The sequence below is a fragment of the Neovison vison genome, chromosome 1, assembly GCF_020171115.1.
Source record: "Neovison vison isolate M4711 chromosome 1, ASM_NN_V1, whole genome shotgun sequence".
Taxonomy (NCBI): domain Eukaryota; kingdom Metazoa; phylum Chordata; class Mammalia; order Carnivora; family Mustelidae; genus Neogale; species Neogale vison.
In genome coordinates this window covers 138021941-138044033 of record NC_058091.1, presented here as the reverse complement: position 1 = coordinate 138044033, position 22093 = coordinate 138021941, and the positions used below count along the sequence as shown (strand labels likewise).

General features: G+C 48.3%; 1 protein-coding gene across 2 annotated transcripts in view; it reads right to left on the bottom strand.

Moving 5' to 3' along the window:
• Nucleotides 1-22093, bottom strand: part of JARID2 (jumonji and AT-rich interaction domain containing 2) — a 259997-nt gene that overhangs the window by 130951 nt on the left and 106953 nt on the right. The window contains exon 2 of one of the 2 annotated variants that reach the window (XM_044259295.1): nt 7579-7714. In XM_044259295.1, coding sequence (XP_044115230.1) covers nt 7579-7714 — 136 coding nt within the window. Of the gene's footprint in view, nt 1-7578; nt 7715-22093 lie in introns of those variants that run through there. The other variant, XM_044259321.1, reaches the window with a different exon arrangement.

Sequence of the window (22093 nt, the reverse complement as noted above, 5' to 3'; positions counted from 1 at the left end):
TCTAAAGCGAGACAGCTGTCAGCAGAAGGATCAGAAAGGGAGACAGCTGTCAGCAGAAGGATCAGAGAAAGCACAAAAGCTCTGGGTGCTGGGGTGCTTCAGACAGTCGAGCATCTGACTCCTGATCTCGGGTCTGGTCATGATCTCATCCTGAAACTGGGCCCCGAGTCAGGCTCTGCACTGAGCAGAGCCTGCTTCAGATTCTCTCTCCCTCTCCCCCTGCACACACTCTCAAAAAATTAACTGCTTTCTTTTTTTTTTTTTTTTAAAAAAAAGGGCACAAAAACTGGGGTGCCTGGGTGGCTCAGTCGGTTAGGCTTCTGTCTTCAAGCTCAGGTCATGATCCCAGGGTCCCGGGATTGAGCCCAGCATTGGGCTCCTCCCTCCCTTCCTCCCTCCCCTCCTCCCTCTCTCTGCCCCTCACCGCCTGCCCCTCCCCCACTCGTGTTCTCTCCCACTTTCTAATAAATAAAATCCTTAAAAAAAAAAAAAATACATAAAACACAAAAATTCTGGTGCACTTCGAACAGCAAAAAGGCCAAACCAGGGGAGACAGTGAGACTAGACAGATACTGTGGCCCACATCCTGTGGTCAGGGTAAGGATGCTAAACTATCACACTACAAGACAGGGAGACACTGCAGGAACAGAGCATGTGCTAATCTGCATTTATGAAGGACTATGAAAGCCCACATTCTGACTGCTGCCTGGAGGGACAAAAAGGCAGAAGCTGAGATCAAAGAGCATCAGGGATCCCAGCCCAAGCTAGAGGTTTCCAGCTAGTGGCAATAGTGTGAACTCAGATTCGGAAGATGTGAATTTAGAACAAACAGGTTTTGCTAAAGGAAGGAATGCAAAGTATAGAAAAACCAGAAGTACAGATCACTCCAAGGCTTAGGCCAAAGGAACTAGAAAAACGGAACTGGCATTTATGGACAACGGGAAGATGGGCAGAGCAGAGGACAGACTCAGTTGGAGACAGAGTTGATGTTGGGACAGTTCGTGTTGACGAGACCTTCCAAGAAATCTGTGTAGAAGCCAAGTAAGCAAGGGGAGTTCAGGACAGGTTCGATCATGTCAAATACTGCCAAAGGGGCGAATAATGCTATATTGACTGGAATTTTGAGTTGGCAATCAAGGTCATTATGAAGCCTTAATCGAGGACTGATCCCTGGGATTCAAAGGAGAATGAAAGCGGAAAGGATATTAATATGAATATAGATAGTAGAGGGTACAGCCTGGGTAGACATTTTCTTTTGAGGCACTTGCCGTAAAGACAGACATGACAGCAGGAGCGATATGCAAGATCAGTAGAGGGATTATTTTATCATGAGAGCAACCATAACATGTTTTGTTTACTGATGGCAATCATCTAGGAGAGAAGTAAATAATGAAGAGGGATACGTTCCAGAATGATGTCCCCGTAGAGATAAGAAAAGGAGATCACAGCAGATCTCCATCCTCCTGCCCTCAGGACCCCTCATAGCTGGGCTTGTCTAAGAACCCTGACAGGTAGGAGAGAGCACACATGCTTTCTCTGCCCACCCCCACCCCCAGGCTGTACCCCACACACACACATAACACCCCTACCTGTCATAGGCCCCTCCTCTTAGAGCAGCCCAGATTTGGCAAGGATGAGGACAGAGCTAACAGAGGAAGTGGGCTGGGAGGCTGGAGGGGTAAGGTGGCCTCCAGCACAAAGTGACAGGAAAGAAGAGCAACAGCGTTCTGTTTTACGACTCCCAAAACCCGTCTGTGTTCTAAAGACACGATCAAGTGTCAACCAAACAGAAGCACGATCAAGAAATGCCCCGAGCGTCCCACTCAGGTCCGGGACGGACCACATCAAAGCCACAGAGAAAGACATCAAGTTTTCTGATGCGATCATTTTCTAGGATAAAAAGTTTTGTTGTTTTTTTTTTAAAAAAAACAAAGAATAAATTTAAGTTGTTTTCAGTGAAGTGTATTTACCTTTCGTCTCACCCAGCTTTTCCATGGAATGCTGTCTCACTCGTGAAGGGGGTAGGAACAGAAGGAAGAAGGGTCTCAGGATGGAGAGTTCCAGAAACCCAACCCGCAGCAGCTGCATGAGGGCAGCGTGAGCCCGCAGTGCCCACAGCTTACAGAGGACACGGAGGCAGACACACGGGCGGTGGGGTAAGCCACTTTCTCTAGGAGGAAACAAGCAAACACCCAAAGAACAGTCTCTCCCATTGAAAAAGCTGGATGTGAACACTGCAGGCGAACACCGCGGGCCCAGAGCCGACAGGAGAGGTGTCCCCCGTCAGCTGACAGAAGGCACCCATAGGCCCATGACCATCTTTTCAAATACAGCCGCGTACATCAAGTGCCATCCGTGGGACGATGTGCTCGGACTTTTTATTTGGGCTCACAAAACATCTTTATTTTATGCAGAACAATGACCCTGCAAGAGTTGGGACCAAGTTTCATTTCACAATCAACACATCGGGAATCTTTAAGATTTTCAAGGAGCTGGAGATTCTAGTCCTTAGAACAAAGAAGGTTTATATGTAGGGGGTTTGGGGGCTGTCCCCTGTATCCACATCTCCAGCTTTGGCCCCTCACTACAAGTCAGCAGTGGTTGCCAGAAAGGCCCATCCCCCTCCAGTGTGGCACCAGGACCAGTGGCCCTTCAAGGACTGCCAACCCCGTGGTTCAGCAGCAGCATTAAAAATACAAAGTTTGGGGCACCTGGGTAGTTCAGTCGGTTAAGCATCAATCTTCGGCTCGGGTCATGATCTCAAAGTTCTGGACGGAGCCCCTGTATCAGGCTCCCCGCTCAGCGGAGAGCCTGCTTCTCCCTCTCCCTCTTCCTGCTGCTCTGCCCACTGTGCGCTCATTCTCTCTTTCTCCATCAAATAAAGAATCTTTTTAATAAGTAGATTTAAAAAAAAATAAAAAGCGCTACCTCTCAGTGAAGAAAGAAGATGGATGCGTCTGTGTACCAGTGACGGGCCCCAGGAGGGTGAGCAAGTAGGACAGGCGCCATCTTTGGATTCCCTCGATCAATGACATGCATGACAGAGGCCCACATTCACACTCACACACCCACCCCACCCCGGAAGCCTCCTTCCCCAGCACAGCATCACACATTATCTCTTTCAAAAGAAACACCTTTTAGAAAAAGTGTCCTCCAAATTCTTATTTTTGGAATCCTATCTTTACTTCTTTCTTATCAGATGCGTGGCGCAGAAAGCAACGGCTGCCAGGACCACCGGTGCAGGCCAACAATGAATCCTTGCTACTATACCACATCCTCATCCACAGAACGGTCTGCTCAGGAGATTACAACGACTGAGATGCGGACCGAGTGCCGGGATCGGTGGGGAGTCAGTAGTGGGTGCTCAGTACCGACGGGCCACCAGGACCACCGCAAGGCTGCAAGGAAGAGGAGCCCGGGTCCCTCAAATCCACTCAAGGCTCTTCGGCTGGCCAGAGGCCTTGCTCGATCTCAGATGACATTTATAGGAAGCAAATGAAACTCCAAATACAGCTAATAGCTCCCCCTCTCTTACTGTGTAATTATGTGTACTCATTTGTGTAGCATGTTATTATTTAAATGTCCCTAATTTCAGCCCCGGCGGGCCAAGGGCCCTCAAAGAGTGGCCGAGGCCTCAGCCTCTGCCAGCCGTTCCCGAAGCTTTTGTCAAATTTGTTACAGCCAGAGTGGCATTATCTACAACAGGAAGCAGACAGAAGGCTCTCGCAATCAGCAAAAATCTGAACCCCACCTCCCCCCCCCGCTCTAACCAACCAACCCAGTAGAGGGTTTCAGTCCCTCCACACGGATGATCCGTGAGGCTGTTCAAGATTCACATTCACTACCTCTACTAGGATCAAAAACAAACAGAAAACAACAACAACCAAACCACAACCTCATTCCCTGCAAGACAGATGGCCAACATGGATTTCATGATATAAACTATGAGCTCCCCCCATAGTCTCCTGTCTGGCTGGGTTATTACGACGACCCGAGACCCAGAGAAAATGGGACAGCAGAGTTCAGCCACTCAGATAAAAACTGCCGCCTTTTACGCCAGGTTCCCGGACACCCGATCCCTCACACGCTTCATCATCCTCGTGGGCCAAGTATTTAGAGGAAGTGATGTCAATTCATTCTCAAATTAGAGGAAAAGTTCCATCAAGCTCCTCCTATGGTCAACACAGCGTATTATTTGAAGACCGAATTTTCCCCAGGAAACACTGGGAGGACGAATAACCCAGAAACAGCTCAGAAAAGTGACATGGGCGTGGGGGGATCTTACGCCTTGTTTTCAATACCAGTGCTGCAAAGATACGGGGTCATTTTCACCGCTTCTGCCTCCTTAAATGAGTGCTAGATCCAGAGTTCCAGGACGTGAGCTCTAACTCCAGTTCTGCTACAGCACAGTTGACAGCTGTGTGACCTTGGGAAAGTCACTACCACACAGAGCACTCCCAAAGCCCTGCAAGGACACTCTTCAGCTTACAGCTGAACACACCAGGGGCCTCAGAGGTAGGTCACCACCCAAGGTCCCCAAGCTGCAAAGCATGGGGTGGGGGGTGGGGGGATGAGACGGATGATGGCACAGGGCAGTAGTGACCCCACCCTGGTTCTGGGCACATGGACCCCCTACAACCCCTGTCTGGTCAGCTTCCTTCCCTGTGTCCTAGAGCAAGAGCTCTGTACTGGGCAGAGCTTCAAAACTCCACCACGAGACAGATTCCTCCTGTGACCATTAACACAGGACCAATGGATTTCAGCGTTTACAAGGGAACCTCAGGTGGTTCTGTGATGAACTGAAACAAACAAAACAAAAAAGGAAACATTTCGCCTGGCAGGGCTGTGAAAACGGCTCTCCCCCCACTAACCTACCTTCATTTGCCCGACAGTGAAAAACCCCAAAATAGGGTGCTGTGATGTCCAGCTCAGGATGAGGTCCTTCCACTGCGCAGTATGGGAATGAGGTTTATGAAGTATCCGCTGAACAAGTGACACATTCACAGGCACACGCGCGCACGCGCACACACACACACACACACACACACCACTGCTTGCAACCTTCCTACCCCCAACCTCAGCCACCAACAGCCTGGGATGCTCCACTGCCTTCCACTGTCTCTGGATCGTGCGCCCTGAGTGTGCACTGCTGAGGTCCAGGGACCTCCAGAGAAGGAGCTATTCTCCAGCGAGTGAGCAATGCTGTTCCCGATCTCTCCGGCAGGCCCCCAGTGAGAAAGCACACTTCAACCTGTTTGTGGCCTCTGAGAACATTCTTCTTACAACCAGAGGGGCTTATTTAGAAGTGCTACGGAAATCCACGACACAGAATGACAAACGTGGACTCTGGACAGGTGGCTGCGTGGACACCAACAGGAAACAGAAACGGGCATCTTCACAGCCATCCCGCAGCCGAGAGAGAGAGAGGCAGGCAGGCCTTGGTGTCTCCGGACGGAACACTAGGCAGGAAAACGACAAGCCGGTCTTCATCAGCATGAAATACAAACTACCACAACAAAAACCCCTTTTCTTTATGAAACTGATACAAGAATTCTTTAAAGTCTCTAACGACCCCCAGCAGGGCAGTCTTTGCCAGTTTTCTTAGAACTCCTTCCTGGGCACTGTCAAGCCCTCAACGAGGCCAGTTAAAAACGAGAGCTACCTTTGCTCCATGAGGCTGGCAGTGCCTGGAAGACCTCTAGAAGGGCTTTAGTTTTTGTTCTTTTACCTAAATCCCACCTTTACTTAATCCTGGACACCTGTCAAACTTGTCCTAAAAGTGGATTTTTTTTTCCCCCTCAAATGGGTTGATGTTTGTTGTTAAGATTCTAAAACCACTATGGCTGTACCACATGATGTACACAGCAGAATGAGATTATGCCTTTTCACGACAGTGACCTCTAACCCCCAGCTGTCCCTGCTCTGCTGTAACTTTCAGGGTAGAAGGAGACTCTCCTGGGCCACACTCCCCTCAAACACGTAAAAAGCCAGACACTACGTTCAACATGAATACGTTCAACATGAAGCAAGGACACCAGGAACAATCACGTCACACAAAGGGCCAGATTCTAGACTGGTGGCAACAGATTCTACTAATTGTGCTTCTGCGTAGGTGGGGGGAACAAAAAAAGGAAAAAAAAAATATATATATATATATATATATATATGAACAAAAAAAGGGAAAAAAAAAATATATATATATATGAGGGGTGGGTGCCTTCCCATATACATGTGGACTCCAACTTCCAGAAGCTTTAATTCACATAGAAACAGGAAAGAGACAGGCCCTGGGTAGGTGGCAGGGCAAGCCCAGGTTTAGTCCAGGGAGGGTGTCCCTGGAAACCCAGCCAAGGCTTCACACGGGTCCCACCTGTGTGGGCACTGCTCCCAACAAGAGACTCCTCAAGGGGTGCCTGGGGGGCTCAGTCATTAAGCATCTACCTTGGGCTCAGGTCATGATCCCAGGGTCCTGGGAGCGAGCCCCGCATCAGGCTCCCTGCTTGGCAGGAAGCCTGCTTCTCCCTCTACCACCCCACCCACCCCCACTTATCTTCCCTCTCTTGCCATCTCTCTCTCTATGTCAAATAAATAAATAAAATCATTAAAAAAGAGGCTCCCCCAGACAACCCACCTTACAATGAAGCCAACTGGAAGGACAGTGGACACCTGAGGTGAACGTGGCTGCTGGACCCTGGCCAGCTCTCAAGTAGCCCACGTGTCCCGACGCTGTCACTCCACGGACCAGAGCAGAGACATTAAAAAAAGAACAACCACCTTTCCCGTGTCTCTCTCCTTGCTCCAAGCCACGTACCAATCAGAACATGGTCCATTCATTCACATTTATCTAGAATTCCAAAGGACTAACGAGGAAGACTGCGGAAGGCACCCCAGCCACATCCCCTGAACGAGCACAGACTGTAACCAAATGCATGTTCTAAAATGGTTTCCAGTGGCTGGTTTCTGGCCCGTCCTCCTAAAAAGCCCATGACAAAGAGTCAGTGTTATAAACTCAGAAGAGCACGGTTCCTTCCAGGCTGCAAGACCTCGGGTAGCAACACAGCTGCCCTCCCAGACGCACAGAATTCCAGGCCACCATCTATTACCTGCTGCCATGCAACCACCTGCCCGACCTGCTAAGCAAGGAAGGAAGCAGGTCCTCAGCAGGCCTCTGAGCCAGCGAGCAGGAAGGGCAGCGTGCATCCACCAGACTCAAGCTACTTCCTACACAAACAGGAAAAGAACCAGGAGCTCCAGGGTGCGGCGAGATCCAAGGAGAAAGACAAGAGACCCACAGAAAAACCGGTAAGGCAGACTCTACCTTCAACCCAGGATCTAGCAGAAATCAGATCACAGCCCCCATCTTATCTGTAGGGAACAGACTAATTAAGGCATCTTGCCAATTATATTACACAACACATAAAAGAGCATAAAAATGAATCCATCAACCCAGTCGGATGTCCGAAATAACTGCCATTAGGGGCCTAACCTGAGAAGCACAAGCTGCCCGAAACACATCCGATTCAGAAACAAGGTCGTGCCCAAAGATACCATCCGATTCCAACAAAAGAGGCAACTCACCATTCACCGTTTTCAGGCTCCCAGCAATGCCTTCCCCGTGCTGCCTCTTCTGGGCATTCTTGAACTCCTTCAGAGACAAATAAAGGACTTTACGTACCACCCTTTCTTCTGACCATGGAATCCCATCACTGTCATCCTGGAGAAACAGAAGAAAGGGAGAAGGGAAATCACTAAAAAAAAAAAAAAAAAAAAAAAAAAAAAAAAGGTGGGGGGGGAGTAGGTGGGCAAGTAAATACGAAGAGTTTGAATAAAGTTAAAAAAAAAATCTAAACAAGGATCATGCGACCAAGACCCAGCTCTGGAGGCCAGAATTCCATCCTGCGGTCATGGTTCCAGCACTGCTCCTAGCAAAAAGCCGAAGGGTATTGGAAGGGAGCCAAGCACCTCGCTTTCTTTACAAGCCCTGCGCCCAAATACCCTCATTAACCAGTAACACTAACATATTCTGGGCAAAATTCAGAAAGAGGCGTTTTGTGCACTCACAAGCGGAGGCCTGAGGAACCAGTGTGCCTCCAGAGTTCCGCAGAGCAATGCCAGAAGGTGCCCTGCCTTTCGACCCTGAGCTGGGCTCCTTCAGAAACGGCTGCTGGGGGGCAGGGGTTGGTGCTGCCTGCCAAGAATTTACCGTTAAATCATTAGAAATGAAATGGGATCTCCACTGACCCCTCAGTCACAGAAAGGAGCCCTAATTAGGAAAGAGAGCACGTGGGAGACGGGGCATGAATCCTGGTGGGCAGCGGTAGGAGGTCTGGGAGGGAAGGGAAGGGGTGACTTAAAGGGGAAGGTGGGGGGAGGAAAGAAAAATACACACAGGTTAATAATAGGTCTTGAAGGTCTAATTTGCGAGGCTCCCTTATGTCTGTGGTATCAGATGCGGTGCACGCTCCTGAGAGAGGCTGGGAACGAACACGTGAGGGCCAGGCTGGGCAAATCCAAGGAGCTAGCCTGCCACCAGTGCCGCCGGCGCCCCTCCCAGCCACTCCAGCGGTAAAGGCAGAAGGACAGAGCAGGGGCGAGGAGCAGCAAGAGAAGGAAGAGAGGGAGCCCCCCCAGCTGGAGAGGGAGGTCAGAGCCCACTCTGGAATCAGAAATGTTGGATCCCGGATCTGAGCAGAGAGGTGACTGCTGTAGGGAACCAGCGAGAAGGTGTGTGTAAGATCTGAAGTGTTGCTTCACACAAGGCCAAGGACAGCCCTAGGTTCTCGCCTGTGCGCACCTGCCTACTGTCTGCAAACGCAAGAGGTCCTTAAGTTCACACTCAAGTCAAGACTTAAGCATTTTAGAGCCTTTCACCTTAGAAGGATAGGCGCTTCTCAGATTCTTGGGACCTTCAGAGAATAAGGAGAACGTTAATACCATAGGTAAAAGCAGGAAGGGAAGGGGGATATTCGGGTTCCTTCTGCTCAGGCCTTACACCCCAACAGCCAGCGCAGTGCAGACAGAGCTATTTCACCCTCCCTGCCGCCCGCAAGTCCCGGGAAACCTCCCCAGGACTTGGTCAGGGGGGCCAGATGACCTGAGGGCTTTTCCAGAGTGCACGTTCCTAAATTCTGCATAAACACAAACTACCTCTTAGAAATCCGACCACAGAGACTCTAAAGCCCTAAATAACTTGAAACTGCACTCCGGTTAAGCTGCCAGGATTTTCCCCAGGAGAGCGTGCTTCCGTCTTCCGTAATAAGGGGGAAGAGAGCCCTGGGAAAGAACAACTAGGATTTCCACCTTGCCCACGCCATCCTCCCACTCCTGCAGACCGGCCAAGCGGAGATTTCCATTGGCTCCAAGGGGGAAGGCGCCTCCTGTCTTCCTGGGGGTGCTCCCCAGAGAGGCAAGAGGGATCTAGAGGCCATGGTGAGCGGGTCAAGGTCCGGACCCAAAGGCTGAAAGAAACCAGACACCTGCCTCCACTGGCAGGACAAGCCCACGGGGTCTCTGAACCACTACCATGTACAAGTCTCTCTCTACCTTCCGATCACATGGTTCACAAACAGAAAAAGGAGGCCCTCTGACCAGACTCCACCTGAGGAGCTTGAATAATTAATCAGAGGACGTAGGCACACAACACACAAAAGGCACAAAGAAGGTGAATTCGCTGTCCCACCAGCTCCCCCAACAAAAGAGTACTGGCTCCTCCTAATAATACTGAAGACAGTGAGGCTGAAACCCCAGCTTTTCCCAGCACCCAGGAGAGAACACTCTTCACGGGGACCTGATCCCTATTCTCATCCTCGAACGAGGCTGGGATTATAAACTATTATTCCGTACATACCTACAGTTTATAAATTATAAGACCTGAAAATAGGTTTCAAAGTAAAGTTCCTGCCATGATTTACTGAGTCGTGTTCAGACTGGTGCCTTCATTCTGACATCGGGCCTCCACACAAGACAGCCCTGCCCCTACAATTGTGGTCTCGTTAAACCATAAACCATGGGGGCAGAAGCCGCCCACAAAAGAAGATGCGTTTCGGGTTCACTGACATGAGAGCCTTCATGAAATCTATAAAGTACTTTAAATACAGGGGAGCCAAATCCATGACCCAGATTATGGGCTTTCAAATTGTAGACATTAAAAAACAAATTTGGGGGGGTACACAAGAGCTCTTTTCTATAACATACAATACTGGTCAAGCTTTGTCCCGTCCCTTGACACTGACACAAGACACAAGAAAGCTCCATAGGTGGGTAATAACTCCGAAATTAAAACTTAAGCTGCTTTTCCCAGCTGCAGGGCCAAGACGGACCATCCTACGCTATGCTGGGAGGCCTGGCCTCCTCCCCGGTGGAAGGCCTGACGCAGAACACATAGGGGTGCCTGCACCCCCCGAGGTGGTAACACAGAGCTAGCCAAGATGGGGGGTCATGGAAGGTCTACAAGAAGGTACCTCAAGTCCAACACGCACTCCGCTCTAGCCTCAGCTGTCGTTCGGAACAGCCAAGGGCTGAGCACTCCAAGAAAAGCCCAGAGAGAACTCTCAACAGGTCAGGCAACTTCAAATGCCAACATCTGAGAGTTTACTACCTTTTGTTTCCCCCACCCTTCTTCAAGCATGGTCTCATCCTTTTCTTTTTCTTTAAAAAAAAAAATTTTTTTTTTGAGAGAGAGAGAGAGCACGCAAGAGAGAACACAAGCAGGGGAGAGGAAGAGGGAGAAGCAGCCTCCTCGCCGGGCAGGGAGACAGACATGGGGCTTGATCCCAGGATCCTGACCTGAGCCAAAGGCAGGCGCTTAACTGACAGAGCCACCCAGGTGCCCCTAATAATGGGCTCATTTAATCAACCATTTAAACAATATCTGCACGGGGCCAGGAAATCCCCTTGACCACTGACATCCCAGCGACACAGGGCCTCCCTGATACAATACGGAGTTCAAAAGGTATTTCAGGGTAACAAAAGAGACTCAAGTTCAAGCTCACCTTCTTCCCACTACCTTAACCCACACCTGGTCTGCCGGTCCCTAACCTTACAATACCCAGGGTGTTTTAAGTGGAGTGCAGTGCAGGAAATCCTACAGTTTTCTGGACTCAAGTCACCGCTACCCCCCATAAAACACACCCCACAGTGATAATCCGAAAGGACAGTCTACCCCTCTCATTCTCAGCTGTAAGCTTCTCATCGTCCTGGAAAGCTCATCCTGCAACCACCTAGTGCCCACAAGAAAACCGGCCCCAATCTAGAAATCCACATGGTTTCCTAGAACCCAAACCTGACAACCCAGTCACAGCCCCTTACCGTGTGTGTAAGCTCAATTCTGACCGATTCCTTCACAAAACATCTGGACCATTGGCTTTTCCTCTCCCATCGCGTCCACACAGATTCCTCCTCCTCTAGAATCCTCCAGGATTCTGGCGTGTCCTTTTCCCAGCACCCTCTGTATTCAATTATGCATTCCCAAATCATCATTTTCAGAATCGTCCGATAGTCTACTCGTGCCTCAGTGCTCAAAATTCCTAATGATCTCCTCTGATCTTCCCTAGACCGCGTCAGGCCATGGGACTCCCTCTCCTCATCCGAAGGAATCCTGCCAGATTTGACAGTGAGGCACTGAACAGGGAAAGATCCTTTCTGGACTTCTCCCAGGATGCTTCCCCAGAACCAAGTACCCAGTCCATTCTGGTTTACTGGTCAGTTTAATAAAGGAGGGCCCAGGAGGAGCTGTAGCCACAGTCAGAGAAACCCAACAGCTTAATTCTGATGGAAATTCAGTCACCCAGAGTGTGTGTCCTTTCTTTCTTTGCATTTCCTTAAAGATTTTTTTTTTTTTTTTAAAGCTACTGCCATTGGGGCATCAATAAGACCTCCAGGGTTTTTACATTTTCATCAAATTATCCTGGGAAGTGCAATCAAGGACCCTCCCTCATTCCCATCCCCTTATTTCTTAACCTCTATTTCCCCAACTCCAAAATAAATGCTTTGTAAATACTGCCATGTGTAGACTATCCACTGAAGGGGTTTAAAAAAAAAGAAAAAGAAAAAAACAGGAAAATCATCACACAGATCTAGATTCACTTTGCTATTCTGACTGCTAAAAAAAATAATCACTTTCTTCGGCAGATGGAAAATTGAGTATTAAGGCCTTTAAAAAAGTAAAAGTGACAGGGTTTTTCTTTTCATTTGAAAAACGTTTGCCATTCTTTGAAATAACGGGAGAATCTCTTATCAAAAATGGCAGCTGGTCAGGAATTAAACTTGAATGCTTATGGTCATAATCTTTTTTATTAAGAGTAAAAGAGCACAGCATAACCCTAAGCCGCTCCAAGTTTTGCAACAGACATGCAAGAAAATGGAGTTGTGCGGCCAGCACGGGAAGATACACTGTACTGAGCCCTCCCTGTGGCAGACGGAACCTACTAACAATCCTCCAAAACCTAGGTCCAGTTAAAGACTAAAAAGCTTGCTACCACAGTCTTTTGGCTTAAAATGGGGTGAAAAAAGTAATCACGAAACTCATTTTTTTAAAAGAGGTAAGTTTCAATGTCTTTCCCAAAGTCACGCAGCTGCAGAGAACCTGGAACTGGCAAGCGTGGTCAATGGGTCCACAGGACGAGGCAGGTACCCAAAGCAAAGTTTCAAAAACTCGGAAATTCATTCTCTCCCCCCCCACACCGCAAAGATTTTATTTATTTGACAGAGAGGCCTACAGAGAGAGAGAAAGAGGGAAGCAGGCTCCCCGCCGAACAGAGAGCCTGACACGGGGCTGCTCGATCCCAGGACTACAACCTGAGCCTAAGGCAGAGGCCTTAACCTACTGAGCCACCCAGGCAGCCCTAGAAATTCATTCTTAAAGAGAAAATGTCAAACCTGTAACTCACATGAACTCCTAAATGAAAGCAAAATTAAAATTACTCATTTCAAGAGGTGAATGGAAAATATATGGAAAAAAATTAAAAATTAAAAAAGAAACCCACCAGAACCACTCATGAACAGCACTCGCTGGAGATTAGTAAGAACAGGAGGGAGAGGGATTTTCTCTTATTGGTCTCTGCAGCTACCTCATGTAATTTGAAGAACACGGATTCTAAGGTCACCCCTCAAGACATCCTCATGCAATCTGTCGGTGTCTGTTAGGATTTCAAATTCAGGTCATCTTGATTGAGGAGAGGGAAAAGAAGGATGGAAAAGCATGGGTTCAAAAGGTTTCTGATTTTAAAAATACAACAAAACAAACTTTTCTAACATTACAACCACTTACAAATGAATAGGGTCCACCCAATGGAAGATGCTTAATTTCCTATCACTTGTCAGCAAACGTTACATCACAGGCAGAATGACCAAGTAATGTATCATACCAACCATGGGCACTATTAATAAGAACTACTGTTGGAAGCTGGGACACAGGTCAACCAACCAATTATACTAGGTGTTCTTTTCAGCAAATAGGAATCCATTAATAAAAAAAGGTCTAATACACTTGAGATCATTTTAACCACATCAACCAAGAAAAATAAAGCCAACATCTAAGACGTACCAGGAATGCAGTGTGATACACACCTCTGTTTTAAAATGAAACCCAGAACCTCCCCACTGAGATTTTAAAGGTCACTTGTGAGGGAAGGAGGGGAAATCCCTTGGGACAGGCACAATTAAAGATGGCATTACAGCGGCACCTGGGTGGCTCAGTGGGCTGAAGCATCTGCCTTCGGCTCAGGTCATGATCTCAGGGTCCTGGGATCAAGCCCTGCATCGGGCTCTCTGCTCAGCAGGGAGCCTGCTTCCCCCTCTCTCTTTGCCTGCCTACCTGCCTACTTGTTATCTCTATCAAATAAAATCTTTAAAAAAAGAAAAAAGATAGCATTACATTGCCCAGAAAACACTCATGCTTCCATAGGGAGGGGGTACAGGAAATCAAATGTTCTTCGTAGCCTCCTGTAAGTTCAACAAGCAGATGCGGAAGGGTGGGGGGCATTGCACAGAAAGACAATGTTCAGATCCGGAGGGAGGAAGGCCTTCTCCTACCATGAAACCTCTGTATTGTAGCTTATACAAGTGCTGAGACGAATGACTTTGTGTTTGGATCCCCGGAAGCCACTGGGGAAGTTCACCAACAGCACCAGCATGTGAGTACAGCCTCTCATCTATGTACCTTGCCAAGGCTCTGGGAATGGAGGAATCTGTGACTTTCTACTCCTCTTAAAATGAAAAGGAATGCCATGGCCCAATTCCAATGCTCAACCTGACCCTAAGTTGGATTAACAAGAAATAAGCACATTTCATGGAGAGGAGGAGAATGGGAGGGGGGAGGGGGTTTGGCAGGTGCACAGAGCCGACTAGTAACGAGACAAAATTTGAAAGACTGGGTTCGTGAGGGAGACGGGGGAGAAAAACTTAGCGCTTTCCTCATTCCAGGGAGCACGACTGGAATCCTCTCCATGAATGCCTTTTCTCTTCAGAACAAGTTCTGCCTATACCTGTTAAGTCAACCTACTTAATACAATATGTGCTGTCTGAAATGCCAGCCTCTTCCATCAAGTGTGAGAACAGAACAATGAAAGCATCCCCCTACCTAGGGGGTAGGGTGGGACTGGGGGAGGGGAGGCTGTCTGGATTCTTGACAAGGATTCCAAGTAAACAAGGATTTACAGAGCCAAAAATAAATGAGAAAATACTGAAAAATGTGAGTGGTGTAACTCAGGTTAAAACATAGTATTTCCCAATGGGGCGAAGCTACCATCTGTGGGATTATGACTGAACGCCTCTAAGTCAGAATCCCGCCCAGGCAGAACGATACGCAGCGCCGCGGAGCCTCGGTTGGCCTCGGATGGCCTCGGATAGCCGGTCCCCCGCCGTCCCCACCGGCGGGCCGCTGCGGGCGCCCCGCGTGGCATGGCGTGCCCCACCCCGCGTCAGGACCGGTGCGGAGAGCCCCTTGTCCTGGGAAACGGGGCGTGGCCGGGAAGGGGGCTGCCCCCTCGCCCAACACGCAACGCACGTTCCTGGGGAACCTGGTGCTAAACCATTCCTAGACGACCTGCTTCTGGGTCGGGGTTTTGTAGGTAGCAGAGCAGCTCCCTCGCTGCGATCTATTGAAAGTCAGCCCTCGACACAAGGGTTTGTAAAAAAGAAATAAAGAAAAAACAAAACAAAAAAAAAAGTAGTATTTCTTCCCTTTTCACAAAATAATGTCTTCTCCATTACAAATCCCCATTTTTTAAATCAACCTGATGCGAATCCATTTTTTTTTTTAAATTCCATGAAATGGATCAACGGTCAGTGCTGACACTATCAAAGGGGGATATTCACATCTAGAAAGATGACAAGCAGACAGGAAACCACTGACTTACTGAACTTGTGAAGGATGTTGCTTCTGCCTTGACTTTAAATTAAAAAGCACTTCCAGCAGCACATTTTCCTCAGACAGACATGCTTCCTGGGATAAAGTAAACGGCCTGAAAATGCTTATGCAAGGAGACTTTTACTTCTTCCAAACTCCCATTAAATAATGTGTACTTATCTTTGATTACCGCCTATTTAAAAAAAAAAAAAAAAAGCCACAGCTGAAATTGGATTAAGAACTTCTGCTGAAAACGATTTATTGCATAACACACAACTCTGACAGCCTGATTCTCCGGCCACCAACTGAGCCTTTATAAAAATCTACTGGGCAGCTGCCAAGTCAGCTCTTTTGCGTCTGAGCGTGTCACACTGCTGTTGTCAAGACAGCGGCAGCATGGGCTGGGACTTCCCCAGGTTCACGGCTAAGCGGTGCAGTTGGGGAACCGTCCACCCTCCTGCCAGACAGTTTGTGCTTTCCTCAGAAAGGCCCAAGATCACAGCAGGAGCACCTCCAAGAATCCAGCAGGAATCTGGACGGATCATCTACCCTTCAAGTGTAGGGAAAGGGGGAACGCAATAAAGATAGATCAAGTTACAAAGAAATGCTTGACCGGCATCCTTGAAAACCCAAGCAGAATTAAGGAAGACTCGGCAAAAGCACTGCAGACGGGGCAAGTAGACAAGGACTTCATTTGGGAATACATCAGTAACGAGTAGGTTTCCAACGGCATTCTAACCAATCTGGATCTTTTCATCATTAAAGCCTTTTTAATGTGAAGAATACACCCCCACCCCTCCCCCCAAAACTCCCCAAATGGCACTAACCAACAAAGCCAGCACCAGCTACATGTGGCGAATTACGATTAACTTCATTACAATTAAAAATTATGTTCTGAGTTGTACTAGACGCATTTCAAGTGCTCAACAGCCCCGGTCTCCCTACAGAAAGTGTCCATCATCACCAGAAGCTCCCACGTCTAACACAGTTCTAGAGCATCCAACTGCGTTTCAAAGACTGTGTGCTACCTCCTGCTGCATTTTCATCATACCCCGGACATTCTTCCAAATATGTACAGGAAATACGTAGCAAGAAGACTCCGGAATATTAGATATTTCGCACAAGAATCCAAGTCTAAATCTGAATTACAGATACCCAGACCATGCTCAGGAAAATGGCTGCGCTCCTCTCCACCACGTTTTGCAGGGGACGTACGGAGAGGAAATCTGGGGATAGAGTACAAGACTCTTCAGGCTACAAAAGGAAGCCCGTAAAGACACACCACTTGTGTAGGCCTTCAAATCATTTTCTAAGCTATCGCCCACAAAATAAAAGCTCCAGGAGGGACGCCTGGGTGGCCCAACTGGTTGAGCGCCCAACTCCTGATTTGGGCCCACGCCATGACCTCAGGGTCCTGGGATCAAGCCCCACATCAGGCTCTGAGCTCAGCTTGGGGATTCTCACTCTCGCACTCCCCACACCTTCGTGGCATGCACATGCTCTAAAATAAATAAATAAAATCTTCAAAATCCAGGATTAGGACTAGACACAAAAGCCAGTCCTCCATCAACCAGTTTCCAAGCACCGACAGAATAACCAAAACCACGGAGATCGAGCGCTTCCCCACCTTCTGCCAGGACCAGTCAAGGTTATGAGCCTCTGAGCCATGGTGAGGGAGGCAGGGCAACTTCCACACTTCTGTGGTCTTCCCTGAGGCCCTAGGACGCTGCTGGGAACGCTTTAGGGATTCCAGCAACAGCTAGCTGAGGAGTGCCGGCTCTGGTTCGGCAGTGCCCCCATCCAGGAAGTCTATCTCCACCTTTGTCATTCCCCCCAGCCCTCAGTAGAGGGAACGACCTGGAACTGCTGTGCACCCTGCCATTACAGGGACAGGTCTCCAGAAGCCATTTCCACGCCTGCTCCCCCGTCCATAAGCACTTCGCACCACTGGGAAGCGGAGACCGCTATGTGGCAGGCCACATCCTACATGTTTCTTGCACACATTCCCCTCCCCATTTTACAACCCACCTATGAAGTATTATCCCACAAACACCTGCAAATGACCAACCTTAGGCACAGGGGTGTTAAGATAGATCCCACCCTGATTAGTCCGTGTTGAGTGCAGAGTACCTGCCGTGTGCCCCATTTCTTTGTGCTCCTAGCACGGAGCAAGGAGTCTAGCACACACTACATTCTTGAAACCACTTCCTAGGAGTGAACGCTTACTCGGAAACAGATGGAAAACAAGACAGTAGCCTCGAAGGAAGAGGGACCTCAATTCTAGAACTCGGTTTCCCCACCTGTAGAAGAGTGACAGCCAACTCTAGCATCCACGAGAAACCTCCACAAGGATGGACAACCGGCCCCATGGTAGACCCCACCTCCAAGTCACTCCCAGGCAATGCAGACACTGTCAGCCCGGGGACCACACACTGAGAAACACAGGTGCACATCAGCCTTGCGGTGGGTTAGACTCCCGCCCTGCTGAGGAAAATGGTTCTCACTGCCATGGAAAGCAAGGTCATTGCCAAATCTAAAGCAAGCTTTTCTACTGGAAACCTGAGGCCCACCCCTTCCCCCCACCCCCGCCCCCGGCTTTCCCATTTCCTGTTCCCAACCCCTTTTAACCAGGATTTTTCTGCCCTTCCCAATCTGTAATGATCTTAATACCCATGACGACTAATGCATTTTCTTGACAATCTCCTCTCTCCTCTCCCCTGCCCCCACCTCCTTGTGGGATTCTACCTCAATTATCCCTCCTGCACACTTCCTGGCTACCCACGATCTGAAATCCTAAAGCAGGACTTGGCACATTCTCATTCCCCTCCACTCCCTAAATCCGGGTAGGATGGTATTTGCCCTTCTAGGCCTCGGATAGTCTTAAGACACACTCTCCTCTCCCTTCTTACAGAGGAAACCTTCCAAAGTGACTGCAACAAACCAATCCCTAGTCCCACCGCCCCCCCCCCAGTTTTTCTCTTAAAAGAAAAAAGAAAAAAAAACACCAACAAAAGAAGGACATGAGTTACTCTGTCAAATTATTAACCCATGTCACTCCTTCCCCTACACCAAAGCCATCCATGGCTCCTACAGAGAAAATTTCCAAATTTCTTAGCGTGGGCTACAAAAATTCCTTTATAATCCACCCAACTTACCTTGTAGGCTGTAATTCCCCCACAACTCTCAATTGTCCCCACCCAGGACAAGCTCAACAAGAGGGAACAGCTAGCTCATCTTGCATCCAGATCTCAAAAGGAATTCCAGCAAACCTGAGTACTGGTGTTTAGTAACTCAATGGTCATCGTGACTTCAGTAATTCCACAGAAAATGGGAGGACAGACTTTCTAAATGCACCAGTAAGAGTCCATTCTCAATTCGCTTTCTTATCAATACTGCAGTACCAGGAAACACAGTCAATGGGGCTCACCGACCACTTAGAATCAATGTACCATCTATGGTGGTTTCAGTATTCACCCACATCTCTTGGGGTTTACAGGATATAGAACGCAGAATTCTATGTTGACCAGGACCCTCCGTACAAGTGAACAGTGGTTTTCAAACAGAGAGATTTCCTACAAGTTAATCTAGTCCTAGGCCAGTCACAAGATTCAACTCATCAAAATGTCACACTGGTGTGCAAGTCATCATTATTTCTGTCACCTAAACAAAACTGCAAACCCTCTTTGGTTCCCGCATCTGAGCCAGTTCTAACATTGCTCCTTTCTTGCAAGACAAGAGTCCTTGCCGTTATTTAGCTCTACAAAACCTGACGTACTAGTGTAAAGGACCAATAAAGGGATTCGTGGGGCGCCTGGGTAGCTCAGTGGGTTAAAGCCTCTGCCTTCCGCTCAGGTCATGATCCCAGGGTCCTGGGATCAAGCCCCACATTGGGCTCTCTGCTCCGTGGGGAGCCTGCTTCCCCCCCACCCCTCTGCCTGCCTCTCTGCCTACTTATGATCTCTGTCGAATAAATAAAATCTTTAAAAAATAATAAAGATAAAAAATAAAGGCACTCCTGTTCACCTATGGTTCAACAAAGCTCACACACACACACGCAAAGTCCCGGGGCTAATCCCCACCCAGGGGACACTACATGCATACGATCTGATTTTAAAGCAAAGCTGTTAGGGAAAGCAAATATGGCTATCTGGAAGCAAAGTCCTGATTCTTCCTCTGCTGACATTTCACAGTGAGAAGAGAAAACCCGTGTTATAAGCAACATGGATCTAAGTGGAAGCTTACCATTTACACTTCAGGCAGGAACTGTGAAAGAATTAAGCAGAAGCAGGCACGGGACAATTTCACTCTCAATGGGAAACCACTGGAGAGTTTTGAACAAAGAAGGAACAATTTGATTTACACGTTTTTGTTTTGTTTTGTTTTTTAAGATTTTTATTTATTTATTTAATTGACAGAGAGAGAGAGAGAGAGAATCACAAGTAGACAGAGAGGCAGGCAGAGAGAGAGAGAGAGAGAGGGAAGCAGGCTCCCTGCTGAGCAGAGCCCCCTATGCGGGACGATCCCAGGACCCTGAGATCATGACCTGAGCCAAAGGCTGCAGCTTAACCCACTGAGCCACTCAGGTGCCCCTGATCTGCACGTTTTGAAAAGTGTCCCCAGGCTGCTCGGTTGAGAATAAACCATGGCGGGGTGGGCTGGGTGCGCAGGGAAGCAGGGAAGGAAGGTCTCAATAACCACCTGCCCAGGCCATAAGGGCAAGTGTGGTAGAGTGGCAGCTGCTGCTTCTGGTCACATTCTGCTAACAACTTGGTGCTTGTCTAGAATGGGGCAGGGGGGAGTCAAAGATAAACTCCAAAATGTTTCATCCCTGTAAATGGACTCACCTCTTGCGGGGGAGGAGGGGGGGAAACCTCGGGGAAGAAAAGCACTTCTGAGAAGAGGGCTCTGGAAGAGACAGAAGGGAGGAACCAGAGTTTCATTTTTAGACTTCTTAATCTGAGTTACCTCTAATCTGCCCGAGACGAGAGGTCGGAGTTCAGGCCATGGGTCAGAACCAGAGATCGGAGTATCTCCCAGCAGCTGGAACATCAAATTTCTTGTACCCTCATTTGCTGATGGGCAGAAAGCACAGTTTACCTGTCCCCGTGAAAGTTAAGAATGAAGTCAAACGAAGGGCCGGCTGACCTGGACAAGTCACTTACTTTATGGCTATGAAGGTTTCTGGAGCCTTAGGAAAAACGAGACTTTAAAATAGTGAGTGAAGGCATAGGGGTGAGCATGGAAGAAACTGGAGGTTTCAGATACTCAAGAGTCATTCTGCAAAAAAGCCACTTGCCACCACAACCCTGATTCACCAGTGATGGCAGGTCAGTAATGGGGCAGTGATCAGCACAGGCGACACTAGAGCTCATCAGCTGGTGCTGGTAAGAAAATCCTACTCGGCCATGTGAACCCTAAATAAAATCAATCTCCATCTGTTACGCACCCCAGAACATCCCTTCTTCTATTTAAGCTTCACATTCAAATAAGAAAAAGGACGAACATCCACCCGAAGCAGAGATAGGCGACCAAGGAGACACTGGCCTGAGGCCTGGGCTCACAAGTAGTCAAAATACGGTCCCAAGATAAAGCTGTGTGTGGAGATCCAAGCTACAACCTGTTCCCCCTCAAGTGAAGGATCCAGAGCGGCCCCTTCTGGATGCCAGCTACCGGCTGAACCCAGACAGAAAAGCGGAACACTACAAGATCCAAAAGGCATAAACTCTCAGACCCAGGGAAAGAACATAGAAAAACATGCCTGGTAAGCGATGAACATCTTTATTTTCCCCATTGCCACAAGCCACACCCCGCTGCTACCCCTGGGCTGTGTGCTTCATCTCAGCAAAACCTCCAGCCCCTGAAGCCAAGATTCTCACCTTTTAAAAATACTCCTTTACTGGGTTTACCAAAAAAAAAAAAAACAAAAAAAAACGCATATACTTGTCTTCCTAATAAGTCAGTCTTTCTTGCCTCCATCACGGAGGACTCGTGCTCCGGGTCTGAGCAACCCCAGAAGCTCTTCTCTAGAATGCTACGTGTCAAGCTTGGCTGCCTTGGAAACCAACCCCCCCGCCTCCCCGTGGAGCTATAATAAAATACAAACCTCATCCCCTCTCTGACTTAACCAGGTCAGGGTTGTGGCATGTGCCCGGAGGTTTTGATAAACCCAGATTCACTGCTCTAGAACGCAGTCCTGGGACCCATTTACAGACACATGCTCCCTGGGTAAAAGGCTCCATTCACAACTGCCCAACATCATCCCCTCTATGCATTTCCAGCCTCAGTAACTGTGGAGCAAATGAAGTTACAAACACAGTAAGAAACTCATGTAAATAATAAGGAAACCAGATTACTAAATAGATACCCAGAATGTCCTAATACACTTTATTGTTTTTACAGAAATTCTCAAAGATCAAGATTTCAGCATTCTCTGAAATAAGGGGGGAAAAAAAGTTATTAGCAGATACTCGAGCTTTCGTTCCTTGAAACATAAACCGAGCACCTAGTAGCTTGAAGGAAACAAACTACTCAAAGTTTCCAGAGTTCCCACTGAATGAGGGAAGCCCTACGTGTCTGAGTCAGAGATGGGTTCTAGTTTGCCAATAATAAATACAAAAATAACATCTCAGTACAAGTAGCAGGAAACCAAGTTAGGACTGCTCGTGGATTTAATTCTGTAAGGAGGGACAGATTTGAAATGTGGATGATCTCTAACCCTATATCCCATCACCGGGAACAGAAGCTAAA